The 14,705-nt window shown below is 39.1% G+C and overlaps 1 protein-coding gene across 4 annotated transcripts; it reads left to right on the plus strand.

Annotated features, from left to right (window-relative positions):
• Positions 1–76: 76 nt before the first annotated feature.
• On the plus strand, positions 77–12,351 carry DNAJA1 (DnaJ heat shock protein family (Hsp40) member A1). Of its 4 annotated transcripts, none has more exons than XM_025432907.3 (9): positions 77–234; positions 1,373–1,514; positions 1,652–1,829; positions 3,674–3,778; positions 4,654–4,881; positions 6,867–6,981; positions 8,236–8,351; positions 8,602–8,702; positions 11,125–12,351. In XM_025432907.3, the coding sequence occupies exons 2-9, from the start codon at positions 1,383–1,385 to the stop codon at positions 11,341–11,343; spliced, it is 1,194 nt and encodes a 397-aa protein (XP_025288692.1). In that variant the 5' UTR covers positions 77–234; positions 1,373–1,382; the 3' UTR covers positions 11,344–12,351. The 4 variants fall into 4 exon arrangements, with proteins under 4 accessions (XP_025288692.1, XP_025288693.1, XP_048947805.1 ...); XM_025432908.3 differs by lacking the exon at positions 77–234 and adding an exon at positions 272–419; XM_049091848.1 differs by lacking the exon at positions 77–234 and adding an exon at positions 602–697.
• Positions 12,352–14,705: the final 2,354 nt, after the last annotated feature.

A 14,705-nucleotide genomic window follows, 5' to 3' on the forward strand; every position in this document is an offset into this window, starting at 1 on the left:
CCGAGCGCCCCCGCGCCGTTGCCGAGGTAACCGCGGGGCGGTGGCAGCGGCGAAAGGGGCGGGACTTCCGTGGAGTGACGCGCCTGGACTCGGCTACAAAAGGCGACGGCTGCGGCGCGCCGGGCGGAACTTTCCAGAACGCTCGGTGAGACGCGGAGGAGCGGCGGCTGCCCGAGCTGCGCCCAGCAACGCGCCCCTTCCCGCTCCCCCACACCGGCTTCGGCCCTCTCACCGGTGAGTTTCGGCCCTCGCGCTCCCCCTCCTCCCAAGGCCGGCGCCATTGTTGGCGCGGGGAAGCCGGATGGAGCCGCGGTGGGAGGCGGTTGGCTCCGCGTGGGCGGGAGGGTTGTCGGTTCCTGCATCCACGATTCTCAGTTTGGGAGGGCTGGTGTGCCGCGGCAGCCGGGCTCCGGCACGCGGTGAGTGGGCCCGAGGCGTTTCCTGAAGCGTTCTCCACACTGTTTAGCCTGAGGTCCCCAAGGACTTGCGGCTTGCGGCTTTGCACCCGCCCCGTGCGCGCCCCCGCGTCCCCTCCGCCTCAGCTTGCTGGCGGTGGGCGACCCTGCGCGCACGCGCGGGAAGAGCCAGGGGCGAGGGGCTGCGGGGGGAGCGGGGCGGAGGCTGCGGCCGCTTCTCCGGTCTCTCCTCCTTCCCTTTGTTGAGGGCTGGCTGGGGTTCTCCCACCTCTTCGGTCAAGGTGGGAGGAAGAAAACCTTAACGGTCTGCGCCTAGGTTACGGGGGAAAAAAACCTTTAAACGACGTGGAAGCTACGCTGGCTTGTGGGGGCGAGAGGGATTCGATGGTCAAAGTGGAGATGCTAGAAGTTCTGTGATTGAGAAACATCCTTCGGAGGGGGAGGGGAACTTGCTTTCTTGTGCTCTTAATCAGTTTCATAAACCGCTCCCTTTCCTCCTTCCCCGTGCCCAAATGTTTTTTATTTAGGGAGTGTAGGGCTTATCAGATTTGCCAAAGACAATGATACTCTAATAACCAATAAGCTGATCCTATTGGTGCTCTTTTTGATTACGGCTGTCAGTACTGGAAAGAGAAACCGGAAGAATCCAGATAATAGTGGCGTTAGTATGGAGCTTTCCCGTGAAGGAGGAGGGGGGACCCAGCTGCTGTAGGAAGGCCTTTGAATTAGTCCCCGATAATTATTAGCTAATACTTAGTTCATTAGAATCTATGGCTGAGTTACCAAAGGGATTGTTACCTTGTGTGAAGTTTAGGGAAGGTGGTTTTTGTTTTTTTTTGGTTTTTTTGTTTTTTGTTTTTTTACCAGATTTGGGAAAGAACAGATTTCTTTGCCTTAACTCTGATTTTAACTATTAAAAATTTACAAGTGAAAGTTAAAACTGTATTTCATTTTAGGCTGTAGAAAATGGTGAAAGAAACCACTTACTATGATGTTTTGGGGGTCAAACCCAATGCCACCCAGGAGGAATTGAAAAAGGCTTACAGAAAACTGGCCTTGAAGTACCACCCTGATAAGAATCCAAATGAAGGAGAGAAGGCAAGTGATGTAGTCATACTTTTAAATGTAGCTGTGTGATTCTTTGTCAGGTGTATAGTACTTAGAACAATCTGACGAGTATGTGTAATACGCTGCCTACCTTGCAACCCTTTTAAAGTGAAATTTCTTTCAAACAGTTTAAACAGATTTCTCAAGCTTATGAAGTGCTCTCTGATGCAAAGAAAAGGGAATTATATGACAAAGGAGGAGAACAGGCAATTAAAGAAGGTGGAGCTGGTGGTGGTTTTGGCTCCCCCATGGACATCTTTGATATGTTTTTTGGAGGAGGAGGCAGGATGCAGAGAGAACGGAGAGGTAAGAATAATCTGGTCCACATGGAGCAAATTAAAGTAGCCCGTGGTGAAAGCAAATTCTTGAGAAATCCTCTATTTGAAACGTTTACATGTTGGTATAATGTTGCAAACTAAAACTGCCACTTTGATTTATGATGTAGTTTTTTAAACTGAGATTGATGTAGCTAAGCCAATCCTACCCTAAAGAGAATACTTGTAAAGCTCTTATATGTATGATTTCAGGAAGGTTATCAATCGTTAATTGAAGGAATAGAGTATAGGGGCATACTTTGCAAACCCTTTTTAGAGATCTTATTTGATCCCTTCCCCCCAGAGCCAGAAATTAAATTTTTTCAAGGTTATATATAGCAAGGCATTAGTAGAGTGAGGAATGGAGCCCAAGTTTATTGCCTCTAAATAGCTTATGGTGTTTAATTTTGTTTCAGCTTTATTAATAGAATATGTGCCTTTAACGTTTAATAGAAATGTAGTTACAGAATTTATCTTAGAACAATTTGCAGTCAAAGTTCATTGTTCTAAGGTTGGGTGATTTGTCCCACAGAAAAACAAGCGGTTTTTAGGGGCGGGTAATTAAGGAACTGACTGGCAAACTTTGACCTTGATTAATGAAAGGTGGGTTTTTTGGTGTGATAATGGAGCATATGTAATCACACTAAAGGAGTTTTGTTTTCTTTCCCATATTCTCAAATCTATAAAGCTAAAGTAAGAGGGGCAGTTTCCAGTATGCTAGAATCAACTACATGGGAATATATTTTATTTTTTTTCATGGGACTATATTTTATAGGACCAAAGGTGGAGCTACGAACAAAAGGATGTAGTTACTGGAGTCACACTCTTCTTTGCAAACTGAAAGTATTCGTTAGACATGTCCAGCTACTAGTGAGGGAGCTTTTTTCACTTGGGCATGAGGCAGTACTGTTTTGTGGTGGATACAAGTCTCTGGAAGAATCAGTAACTAGGAACTTATTAACCATTGGCAGATGACCTCATTTCTGTAGCCTTTGTATCCTTATGCAATCTCCACCTTCCACTTCACATTTTATTTATTTATTTATTTTAATTTATTTTTTATTGGTGTTCAATTTACTAACATACAGAATAACCCCCAGTTCCACTTCACATTTTAAAATGAGATACGGCACTCCTTTGTAGCCATTGGCCACATTTAAATTTAGATTAATTCAAAACATTCCTTTTTCTGTGGTAGCCTCATTTACATTCTAAATAGCCACATGTGATTAGCAGCTACCGTGTTCGATATCACAGATGTAAGACCTTTCACCGCAGGAAGGTCTGTTGGACAGCATGGTATGAGAAATACAGTTTTTAAGTACTGCTGCCCTAAAAGTAAGTGTGCTACTCTTTAGAAAAGTGGGAATTGATAGTCTTCTATGGAGACTGGATAAATATATCTGCTTCCCTGGCCAATCTTGCTTACTTGGAACTTAGTGATGAAGAGTTTGTGGATGAAGTGATTGGCTACGTCATTACCATACTGAAGTGAAAGATTCAAAGAATATATTAGGGATGCAGTTTGGATTAATTTATTGTGAAACTTGATATTTAACATTGGTTTTCCCAAGTGATTTTGCAGTTGAGGTTTTTGACTGCTGTAGTTTGTAAGGTAGCCACAAATGCGTCCTTAGGCAAGATACTGTCCACCCAATTTTCCTCATCTGAAATTACATTTCAATTTGAGGATCAGGTGATAGTGTGACCATCTTGTGTAATAGGTGCTCAACAGGTGTATCCTGTGAAATACATATTTTCATTCTCTTTTTAAAGTGGGATTAACGTACATATAAATAGCATCTCAGATTTTTAATGAGCAGTGTTTTGTTTTAGGTAAAAATGTTGTACATCAGCTCTCAGTAACCTTAGAAGATCTCTATAATGGCGCAACAAGAAAACTAGCTCTGCAAAAGAATGTGATTTGCGATAAATGTGAAGGTATGGTCTTTTAACACCTATAACTGAAAATGAAACTGAAGCTCTTGCAGATACATAAAACTGACAACACACTACCTAATACAAGTAGGAAGAAAATCTGAACCTACCACCTTGAGAAATATTAGCAACATACCACTCTTTTTCATGTGTTTTTAAATGCAGTTGGGATCAATCTAATTTGATGTCTTTGGGATCAATCCAATTCAGAGGTGAACACTTCCCTGTTCTCTCAAACTTATTCTAATGGTTCAGAACCTGTAAGACGGTTTTAAGTGTCCTCTTTTTTAGACACTTAACTGTTTAATTCTTAGCTAAGAACCTGATCTTTTTATTTTTTTTTTTTTAATTTTTATTTATTTATGATAGTCACAGAGAGAGAGAGAGAGAGAGGCGCAGAGACACAGGCAGAGGGAGAAGCAGGCTCCATGCACCGGGAGCCCGATGTGGGATTCGATCCCGGGTCTCCAGGATCGCGCCCTGGGCCAAAGGCAGGCGCCAAACCGCTGCGCCACCCAGGGACCCCAGAACCTGATCTTTTTAATAAGCTGTTCAGAAGTAGGTTATTATCTAAAGAATAAATTTTTAAATGTTTCCATCTTAACAGATAAAGTAGCACTAAAAATAGTGCTTTGGGAGCACAATTTTTAAAACAAAATTCTGAAATGGTGCTTTTTGGGAAGACCACAGTCAAATGTCAGTAGATAAGTGAAGCTGATGGTAACTATATTTTATCAAATCTAAAAAGGCTGAATTGTAGACTTTTAGGGCAGCATCCATCAGATCTTGGAAACTAAATGTAATGTTTGAGAATTCATTTAAAAATTTTGTTATTCTATCTGATACTCAATTTAAACATTTGTTTTTAAACTGTTCAGGCCGAGGTGGTAAGAAAGGAGCAGTCGAATGTTGTCCCAATTGCCGAGGTACTGGAATGCAAATAAGAATTCATCAGATAGGACCTGGAATGGTTCAGCAAATTCAATCTGTGTGCATGGAGTGCCAGGGCCATGGGGAACGGATCAGTCCTAAAGATAGATGTAAAAGCTGCAACGGAAGGAAGATCGTTCGAGAGAAGAAGATTCTAGAGGTGCATATTGACAAAGGTGAGTCTGAGGCACTTTGTCATTTTGAATTCCTGAGTGCTGTGGCAAGTTTATTAATACTGTATTTTATAGTTAACTAAAAATTATCCTTAGTAGGCTTTATGTATGATTTTATCACCCAGAGATAACTCTTAGCCACAAAGCAAATGCTTTTTCATCCCAAGCCTTCGTATATTTATAGGGAATTCTTCAGGGATCTCCTCACTTAATATAACACTGACATCAGCAAATGATTGGTGTTTCACACTTAATTCTTTTCTATTAAATCATTACATTGTCTTTTTTTTTTTTTTTTTGGTCTACTTTTTTATTTTCTTACTTTTTTTTTTTAATTGGTATTCACACATTATTAATTTCCTTGGGGACTGCTAGATTAAGGGATATGCTTACCTTTCTGTTTTGAAGATTTTGTTTTATTTTTTTTTTTATTTTTTTTTAACTTTATTTATGATAGTCACAGAGAGAGAGAGAGAGGGGGGCAGAGACATAGGCAGAGGGAGAAGCAGGCTCCATGCACTGGGAGCCCGATGTGGGATTCGATCCCAGGTCTCCAGGATCGCGCCCTGTGCCAAAGGCAGGCGCCAAACCGCTGCGCCACCGAGGGATCCCGATTTTGTTTTATTTTTAAGTAATCTCTACACCCAACTTGGGGCTTGAAGTTAGAACCCTTAGATGAAGAGTCACATGCTCCAGACTCAGCTAGCCAGGCACCCTGGAATATGCCTATTTATTAAGCATGGGGGAATGGGGTTAGGCAAAGAATTCAGGGGGTCTCAATAAAATACTTCCTTAATTTCTCTTAAGTTCATGAACATGTTTTATTTCTTAACTGATATGTAAGAACTTAGATTATGAATATGTGGTAATGTTCTTTGGACTTTCATTAATTTACATGAAAATTTAATGAATTTAATTTCCACTATGCATACTGGTGGAACTGTTGATAATATGAATGTTACATATTAACTACATACATTTACTCTAAGGCCCTGCAGTATTCTTACATGTGATTCATGACTCCCTCATTGACTCATGTTTAGTAGAATTTTGATACTTATTTTGCTCTACTAAGACCTCGTCTTCCTACTAACAGTATGTATTTTGGGGAGGGCATTAGTGGCAAGTGAAGCCATTTTGCTGTATTTACCCATGGTCTTTATGATAGTGGGAAAACCAGCAAAACCTAGTTGAGTTTAATTGCTTCACCGCTCTATCAAGATAGTTACTTGGCTTCACAAATGATTTTGTCAGTGTATAATACTGGTATTGTGGTTTAAGTTCTTAGTTTTTCAGAGGTACACACTGAGGTATTTGTAAGATTGGGATTTTGCTTCAAAATATGTTGCTGGGGGAGGGGAATGTGGGTGGAGGTATAATACATGAACTATTAGGAGTTGATAGCTGCTAGATCTAGTTTGATGAGTATTTAGGAATTTGTTGTAGTATTGGCTACATATAGAAGTTTAATATTTTCCACAGTGAGTAAAACAAAGTTGCACCTGTGGAGGTCACCTCAATGATCATTGGTTCAGGAGATAAGGACATAAGTAAGTAATGAAATTAAAATAAGAATTATGGTTATAATGTTTGCCAGTCAGCTATTTTGGTGGCAGTGTGGGCCTTTTAAATTATTTAATCTTCAAGACAGCCCTGTTGAGGTAGATCTCTAGGAAAGTTGGTATTTTGGAAGGTTATGCAACTTGCTTCCCCAGGGTAATCCAACTAGTAGTAAATAGCTCTGAAATTTGGAGCCTCATCTTTTCGCATCTAGAGTTTGTGTTCACTACTGTGATCACCTTATTCATTAAGAAAATTGCCCACGTTACTAGTCTGTCTTAGTCATTTCAGTATGTTTAGCATAAACAAAGACATGGCTTCCCCCCCCCCCCCCCAGATTCATAAACAGATAGACACCAGTATTTAACAGATTGAGATTTGGACTTTAGTAGGATGTTAAACAAGAGTATAAAATCTTTTGTTTTTAGGCATGAAAGATGGCCAGAAGATAACATTCCATGGTGAGGGAGACCAAGAACCAGGACTGGAACCAGGAGATATTATCATTGTTTTAGATCAGAAGGACCATGCTGTTTTTACTCGGTAAGAACTTTTATCAACTACTCAACCTGAAGTCTTGCATATTTTTTAAATGAGCTTTTCATTACTTTCAAGACATTACTTGGAAACAGCCTGAAGAGCAGCAGGAGAGTTGAGTTATATATGATGATGTCTTTTTTCAAAAGTTAAGCACTGTTTCAATAAGCTAAAGCAAAAAGGATCAGATTTTGGGTTTTGTCTAAACTTAAGGAAATCATTACCCAATCTGGAATTTGAAGGATGTTTTTACTACAGATGTTTTGTATGAATATAAATGAATGGCTTAGGGAACACATCCCAAAACCGTGTTTGTTTAAGCAGTTAACTTGAAATAACCTAAAACTTTTGCCTCTTTCAATCCTGAGTTTGTGATACATTGGGTTGTTTTTAACTGTAAACAAGTGACTAGCACTGTCTTTGTAGAAAACTAAATTAGTATGAGTCTTCTGTAGCTCTGAAATAATACTGTTCACAATGAACTTAAAGTGAAGCACAAGAATGATTAACAATTTGTTAAATAATGTCCACTAACTAAGGCATTGGACAAGAGTAGGATTCCAGTAAATCTGTTGGGAATGTTATCTGAAGGAACTGATTTTTTGTTAGTGGAAAAAGAACATTCATTCCCACAAGCGTCTCAATGGGAAATGCTGTGAAAGTCAGGATTTTGATGCTGTCAATTGAGGTGAAGCAACAAGAGGGTTTTTTTGGAGAGTACCCTGGATGTTTTACTAATACTAATTGGAAAGGTGTTTTTGTTTTGTTTTGTTTTTTTTGTTTTTTTTTTTTTTTAAGATTTATTATAAGAGAGAGAGAGGGGCAGAGACACAGGAGGAGGGAGAAGCAAGCTCCATGCCTGGAGCTCAATGTGGGACTCGATCCCGGGACTCCAGGATTGCGCCCTGGGCCAAAGGCAGGCGCTAAACCGCTGAGCCACCCAGGGATCCCCTGGAAAAGAAAGTTTAAGCACAAAGAGGGAGTGGGATGAGACAGTTCAGGGATGATAAATAGTAGAAGCTGCCTACAATGTGTGGAAGGATTCTAAAGTCTTGTCCAAGAAATAGCTGGCAGGGTCCGTGTATTTGGTGTTTCTAGATCTTGGCTGTTTCGAGAATAGGGAAAGAAAGGACATCTTAGTGAAAGAGACCCTTATTTATACCCTTGCTTGTTAAGAAAACAATTGCCATCATGATATGGTACTTCCAATAATTGGTGATTTGAAAAATTTAAGTGTATGTCATATTTACATTGATATAGACGAGGAGAAGATCTCTTCATGTGTATGGATATACAGCTGGTTGAAGCCCTGTGTGGCTTTCAAAAGCCAATATCTACTCTTGACAACCGAACCATCGTCATCACCTCTCATCCAGGTATGATACTTAGATGAGTGTGGTAAAGGCACTGAGAAAACTGATATTTTACTTGGTCAGTTATTTATCGGTATTGTAAGCTGAGCTGAAATTGTAAAATATTGGGTCTTTTTGGAAGCCCCTAAAATGGTAATGGGATTGCTTCACATAAATTTATTACCTGTCAGTGAGCTAGCACATTCCTCTGTACTTTATAAAAGCCTCATAAAATGTGACTCTTGAAGGAAAAATTTGACTTCCATGTTTTTAGGTCAGATTGTCAAGCATGGGGATATCAAGTGTGTGCTAAATGAAGGCATGCCAATTTATCGTAGACCATATGAGAAGGGTCGCCTAATCATCGAATTTAAGGTAAGCTATAAATAAAGTACTCTGGGGATGTTGGAGAATGATTAGCTTATTAAAATATGACAATTACATTTCCAAATGGTAAAGTACATGAAATTGATAGTGTCTCTTGTCCAGGAAGAAATAAATTGAGCTAATATAAGGCTATAATTGGGATCTTAAAGTTCAGAAGCACTTAAAATAACTACTGTGGCTTTTTGGCAAAATACTACCCTGCTTGGTTTGCTAATAGGGTGAATTCGTAAAGCAACCTTCAGCCCTTTTGTTTTGATCTTATATTTGCCTTTGACCCATAAATAGTTTTCATTAAAAACATTTTTGGGAGATACCAAGTGAACTGTGTACATTTTTGATAACTGTACTTGTGACCATATAGTTCAAAATCCTTTATGTAAAAAAAAAAAAATACGTATTTTTTTTATCGTTTTAAAGAAATGGGGAGTTTTGTTTTAAAAACCATTTTTGGGCAAAGAAGGACTGCCTTTTTGAGGAAAAATAGCCTTTTTTTTTTTTTTTAATTGAAGTCAACATATGCATTACTGGTTTTAGAGGTAGAGATCAGTGACTCATCAGTCCTATGTAATACCCAGTGCTCATTATATCACGTGCCCTCCCTAGTGTCCATCGCCCAATTACTCCCGTTCCTCCAGCAACTCTGTTTCCTATGATTAAGAGTCTTTTTTTTTTTTTTTTTTTTTTTTTTGATTAAGAGTCTTTCATGGTTTGTCTCCCTCTCTGGTTTCGTTGGTTTATTTTTTCCTCTCTTCCCCTATGATCCTGTTTTGTTTCTTAAATTCCACAGGTGAGAGATCATAGGACTGTCTTTCTCTGATTGAGTTATTTCACTTAGCATACTGTTCTGTAGTTCCATCCCCATTGTTGCAAATGGCAAGATTTTGTGGTTTTTTGATGGCAAAGTAGTATTCCATTTGTGTGTGTATTTATACACATCACATTATATTTATCCATTTGTCTGTCGTCTTCTATAAACATTGTGGTGCAGGTGCCCGTTCAGATCAGTACGTTTGTATCTTTAGGGTAGATCCCTGGTAGTGCAATTGCTGGGTCAGAAGGTAATTCTATTTTCAACTTCTTGAGGAACCTCCATACTGTTTTCCAGAGTGGCTGCACCAGCTTGCATTCCCACCAACAGTGTAAAGGGGTTCCCCTTTCTCTGCATCCTCCCCAACATCTTGTCATTTCCTGACTTGTTAATTTTAGCCATTCTGACTCGTGTGAAGTGGTATCTTACTGTAGCTTTGATTTGTATTTCCGTGATGCTGAGTGATACGTGGAACATTTTTTCATGTGTTGGCAATTTGTATGTCTTTTGGAAAAAATGTTCATGTCTCTGCCCATTTCTTGATTGGATTATTCATTGGATGTTGAGTCTGTAAGGTCTTTATAGGTTTTGGATACTAGTTCTTTATCTGATGTCATTTACAAATATCTTCTCCCATTTTGTTGTCTTTTGGTTGTGTCTACTATTCCATTCGCTGTGCAAAAGCTTTTTATCTTACTGAAGTCCCAACAGTTCATTTTTGCCTTTGTTGTCCTTGCCTTTGGAGACCTGTCTAGTAACAAGTTGCTGTTTGGCCAGGGTCACAGAGGTTGCTGCCTGTGTTCTCCTCTAGGATTTTGATGGATTCCTATCTCACATTTAGGTCTTTCATCCATTTTGAGTCTATTTTTGTGTATGGTGTGAGGAAATGGTCTAGTTTCATCCTTCTGCATGTGGCTGCCCAATTTTCCTAACACCATTTGTTGAAGAAACCGTCTTTTTACCTTCGTTGGATAATCTTTCTTGCTTGAAGATTAGTATTGACGATAGAATTGAGGGTTCACTTCTGGGTTCTCTGTTATGTTCTATTCATCTGTGTGTGTGTTTTTGTGACAGTACCATGTTGTCTTGATGATTACAGCTTGAAATATGGGATTGTGATGCCACCAGTTTGGGTTGTTTTTGTTTTTTTTCCCCCCAGCGTTCCTTTGGTTATTTGGGATCTTCTCCGGTTCCACACAAATTTTAGGATTATAAGTTGATGGTATTTTGATAGGGAGTGCATTGAATGTATAGATTGCTTTAGGGTTAGCATAGACATTTTAACAATGTTTTTCAGAGGAAAAACGGCTTTTAAAAAAGTACCTGTTAAAAGGAATTAGTATGTGTTTCAGGATGGGTTCTCATGTGCTGAATAGAACGGTGATCATCACAGTGCAATTTTTCGATAATTATTTTTTTAATGCTTTAAATTCTGTTCAGCTAGATAGATGCTGTGCCTTTTAGAACACGTGTTCTAACTTAGGATTGGCAGATAGTCATTCCATTTTTTTCTGGGGAGAAAATGGGTCAATGATAACGTCTCTAAGAAGCTAATGATGAAGTATATCAAACTGAACTTACAGTAGAGATTTCTTTTTACAGGTAAACTTCCCCGAGAATGGCTTTCTCTCTCCTGATAAACTTTCTTTGCTGGAAAAACTCCTACCTGAGAGGAAGGAAGTAGAAGAGACTGATGAAATGGACCAGGTAGAACTTGTGGACTTTGATCCCAATCAGGAGAGACGGCGCCATTACAATGGGGAAGCATATGAGGATGATGAACATCATCCTAGGGGTGGTGTTCAGTGTCAGACTTCTTAATGGGGCCGGTGAATAACACTGCTGCTGGCATTTTATATGCAGTAGTGGATGAGTGAAGGACTATAATCATAGCTCACTACTTGCTATTGTTTTTGTTTTAATATTCAACTATAGTAGTGTTTTAAAAGTTAAATGAAGAATAAACTCAAATATAAAAGCTCTGACTTTGCCCTGTATGTATGATGACTTCAGTGTGCAAGATAAGTTTAATACTGTAAAAACTACTTTAAAAAAAATCTCCCCTAGCGTTTGTTAGGCCATACCTTGTAATTGATTGCAGCTCTATGTATATGAAACAGTTCAGACTGAAATGCTAGGTGTATGTATTGACTTCAGTGTATGACCCTTAATTGTTAAAGCTATGAAGTTAAAACTTGTATTTAATTGGCAATCAGACAAAGAATTTATTAATTTGTAGAGAAGTGTTGGTCTGTAGTTACGTTAAGTAGGATTCATTGTGATGCCTCTGCATTTTATTGCCTCAACTGTTATTTGAAGATGGCATGCTATGTAATTTGGCCTGTGGTATCAGTGATAGAAAGGATACCTCTCTAAAGAAGTGGTTTATCATATGCTGCTGCTTGAGGGCTTGCACTTGTAGAATTGCATTCCCTTCTGTGCCATCTTTTTTTTTTAATATTATATATATATATATATATATATATATCAGTCCTGGTTACACTTTTTTTCCTTCTCTTTGGACCATGATAAACTTCAGAGTAGTGACTTCAGGAGCCAGGGTAACTTAGAGTGAAGAGACATTTATGTGGAGAAGTTAATTTGCATGTATGAGACAGGAAGGTGTCTTCTAGGTATGTGACAGGCTTACTTTAAACCATTTAACTTATGCTCCGAAGTAACTGTAATTTCATGTTGGTAGTATAGCAAATTATGATGAATAGCTTTAATTGTATGTTTAAAAGTCATGTTCACAAGCTTAAATCTGGAATCAGAATTAAGCAATTGAAATGTATGAATGTCTCCTTAATATACTGATTACAAAGCATTTCCAATGTGTCACTACAGGCTTTTTTTTCCCCCCCCGTAGATTAAAAGCACTGGTTTTTCACTAAGGTAGAATAGGTGATTTCTCATTTAACTAGTTAAATGGGTAACAAAATGCTGTTGAACTACAGTTAAATGTTAACAAGTGTGGGGAGTGAAAGTGGGTGAGGGTAATGAGCCAAAAGGGGTTTTTAAAACTCAGCAAATACTGGAGTAAGAATGTGAGAGTTTTGCCTGTTTATTCTGGTTTTGCTGTTATCAGAAAGCTTAAATATTTCCAACTTTAAGGGGCCCAGGTCATAAATTCCCCTCATAGAGCACACCTGAGTTAAAAAGGAGACACTAAAACTTACTCTATGAAGAGAGTGGTTCCCACACCTTAAGTGTTCGTCATTGTGACATTCCTAATTGACAACCTTTATTCTTAGACTGTCTTTCTTTTGTTTGTACCACACAGTTAAGCTCACATTTGGGTATGTGCTACATGCTCAGGAAGGCAAAACAAAGTATTCAAAAGCAAAGCAAAAAAAAAAAAGGAATTCAAAATAATGTCTGTGACAAGACGTTTTAAATTAAAAACCTGTAGTATAATATATTTAACATTAAAAAAAAAAAAAAGGTTTTTGACATCGGTCACAAGAGTATAAATCAAAACCAGTGAGATCCCACTTCACACCTACTAGTCCAGAATGAAAACAGGTGAGAATGTGGAGAGGTTGGAACTCTACCTTATTAGTGAGAATGTAAAATGAGTGTTTCTATACAGAAAGTTAGGCAGTTTCTCAGAAAGCCAAACAATGACTATAGAACTGGTAGTTCCCTCCTTGGCTAATAAGATACTTGCTGCCCATGTTGTTTGCAGCATTCACAGCCAAAGAAGGAACAAAGAAAGCCATGTCCAACTAATAGACAAAATGTGATGGTGCATGTACAGGTGACAGACACATTAGGACAAATTATCGTATGCATACAAATATATACATACTTAAATATGCTGGACGAATTCCTAGAGACCACTTAACCAGGGGCTAGGGGGAAGAGAGGAATGGAGAGTTAGGGCTTAATTGTGGTGATGAGAAAGTTTTAGGTACAGTGATGGTTGCACAAGGTCCTGAGTGTTACTTAATGCTGCTGGGCTATACAGTTAAAAATGGTGAAGTACGTTTTATTTTACATGTTACATAAAGATCCAAAAAGTAGAAATCACTAAAAGGAAATGGTTAACAGTCTGATAGGCAGAAACAGTAAGTTTGTAGTCTAAAGACTACCTCTGAGAATTTTGACCAAGGTCATCTCTCAAGAACTCTGACCAAGTCTGCCACGGAAATACATACGCATCAACACAAGTGTAGTTCCTGGTCCCAACACTAATGCTTTCTCTGATGCTTCCCTCATCCATTCATACTTGGAACAAGAATGTCCCACGAGGATGCTCCTGGAACACGGTGGTAGATTTATTGAGTGTGAAGTTAGCATCAGATCTTCCCTGCATATGGTACTGGTTTTCAGCGTTGCCTACACTTACAGTTACCTGGGAAGTTTTAAAACATTTGAGTCACCTGGTCACCCCACCCCCAGGGATTTTGATGTAATTGAGCTGGGTGTGTGTAGCTGGAACATCAAAATGGTTATGAACAGCCAGGGTTCAACACTACCAACCTGGGGACAGTGAGGTTAACTACTAGTAATAGCACTGCCAAGAGAATTGCTGTGAAGTGTAGAAGGTCTAAAAATACAAGTGAAAGGGCTAACCAGCTAGTGTAATATAAAGGTGTTCTTTGAAGGGTTTCTGAAGTCCTGGATCTTCATCATTTTATCTCTAATCTATGAAACAATCAAAACACCTACTTTGTAGGTGGAGAAGTTGTCTGCTGGTTCTCAAATTTGAGCAAAGTTGCTGAGCCCCACTGACTGCCACAGTTGCTGATTCCAGTTGTCAGGAACAGAACCTGAGAATTAGTCTTTCGTTTACCAGGTGACACCTAGAACCTAGAACTACTGCTCTGGCCCAAGGGAAATGTAACAGCAAAAAATGGAATCCCAATTTTTATAATTCATTGCTCTTTTACTCTCACTGCCTGTGGCTACTTTAGGTAAAGAAGTTGGAATGTGGACAAATAACCCGTGAATTCTTCGCCTTTTCCCAAATCTAAAGAGAAGCTGACAGCAGCTAGATTCAAAGAATAAATTCCAAAGCTTTGGAATTACACTTGGTTTTCAGTGTATGCTCCATGAGCAAGGTATGGAAACCATAATAGGTGGTACCTCAGAGTAGTTCTGAAAAGTAAATGAGGCTGCTCACATAGAAAGCAAGGTCTCAGTAAATGCTCTTAGTTCTAGTACTACAAGTTGAAAAA

This window comes from Canis lupus, chromosome 11 (genome assembly GCF_003254725.2).
Source record: "Canis lupus dingo isolate Sandy chromosome 11, ASM325472v2, whole genome shotgun sequence".
NCBI lineage: Eukaryota > Metazoa > Chordata > Mammalia > Carnivora > Canidae > Canis > Canis lupus.

What these genes read in the sequence shown, in the direction of transcription:
- DNAJA1 (XM_025432907.3), top strand. Translation starts at nt 1,383, where the DNA reads ATGGTGAAAGAAACCACTTACTATGATGTTTTGGGGGTCAAACCCAAT. An exon ending in ATCCAAATGAAGGAGAGAAG is followed by an intron (nt 1,515 to 1,651) that starts GCAAGTGATGTA and finishes TCTTTCAAACAG; the next exon opens with TTTAAACAGATTTCTCAAGC. An exon ending in GACCATGCTGTTTTTACTCG is followed by an intron (nt 6,982 to 8,235) that starts GTAAGAACTTTT and finishes ACATTGATATAG; the next exon opens with ACGAGGAGAAGATCTCTTCA.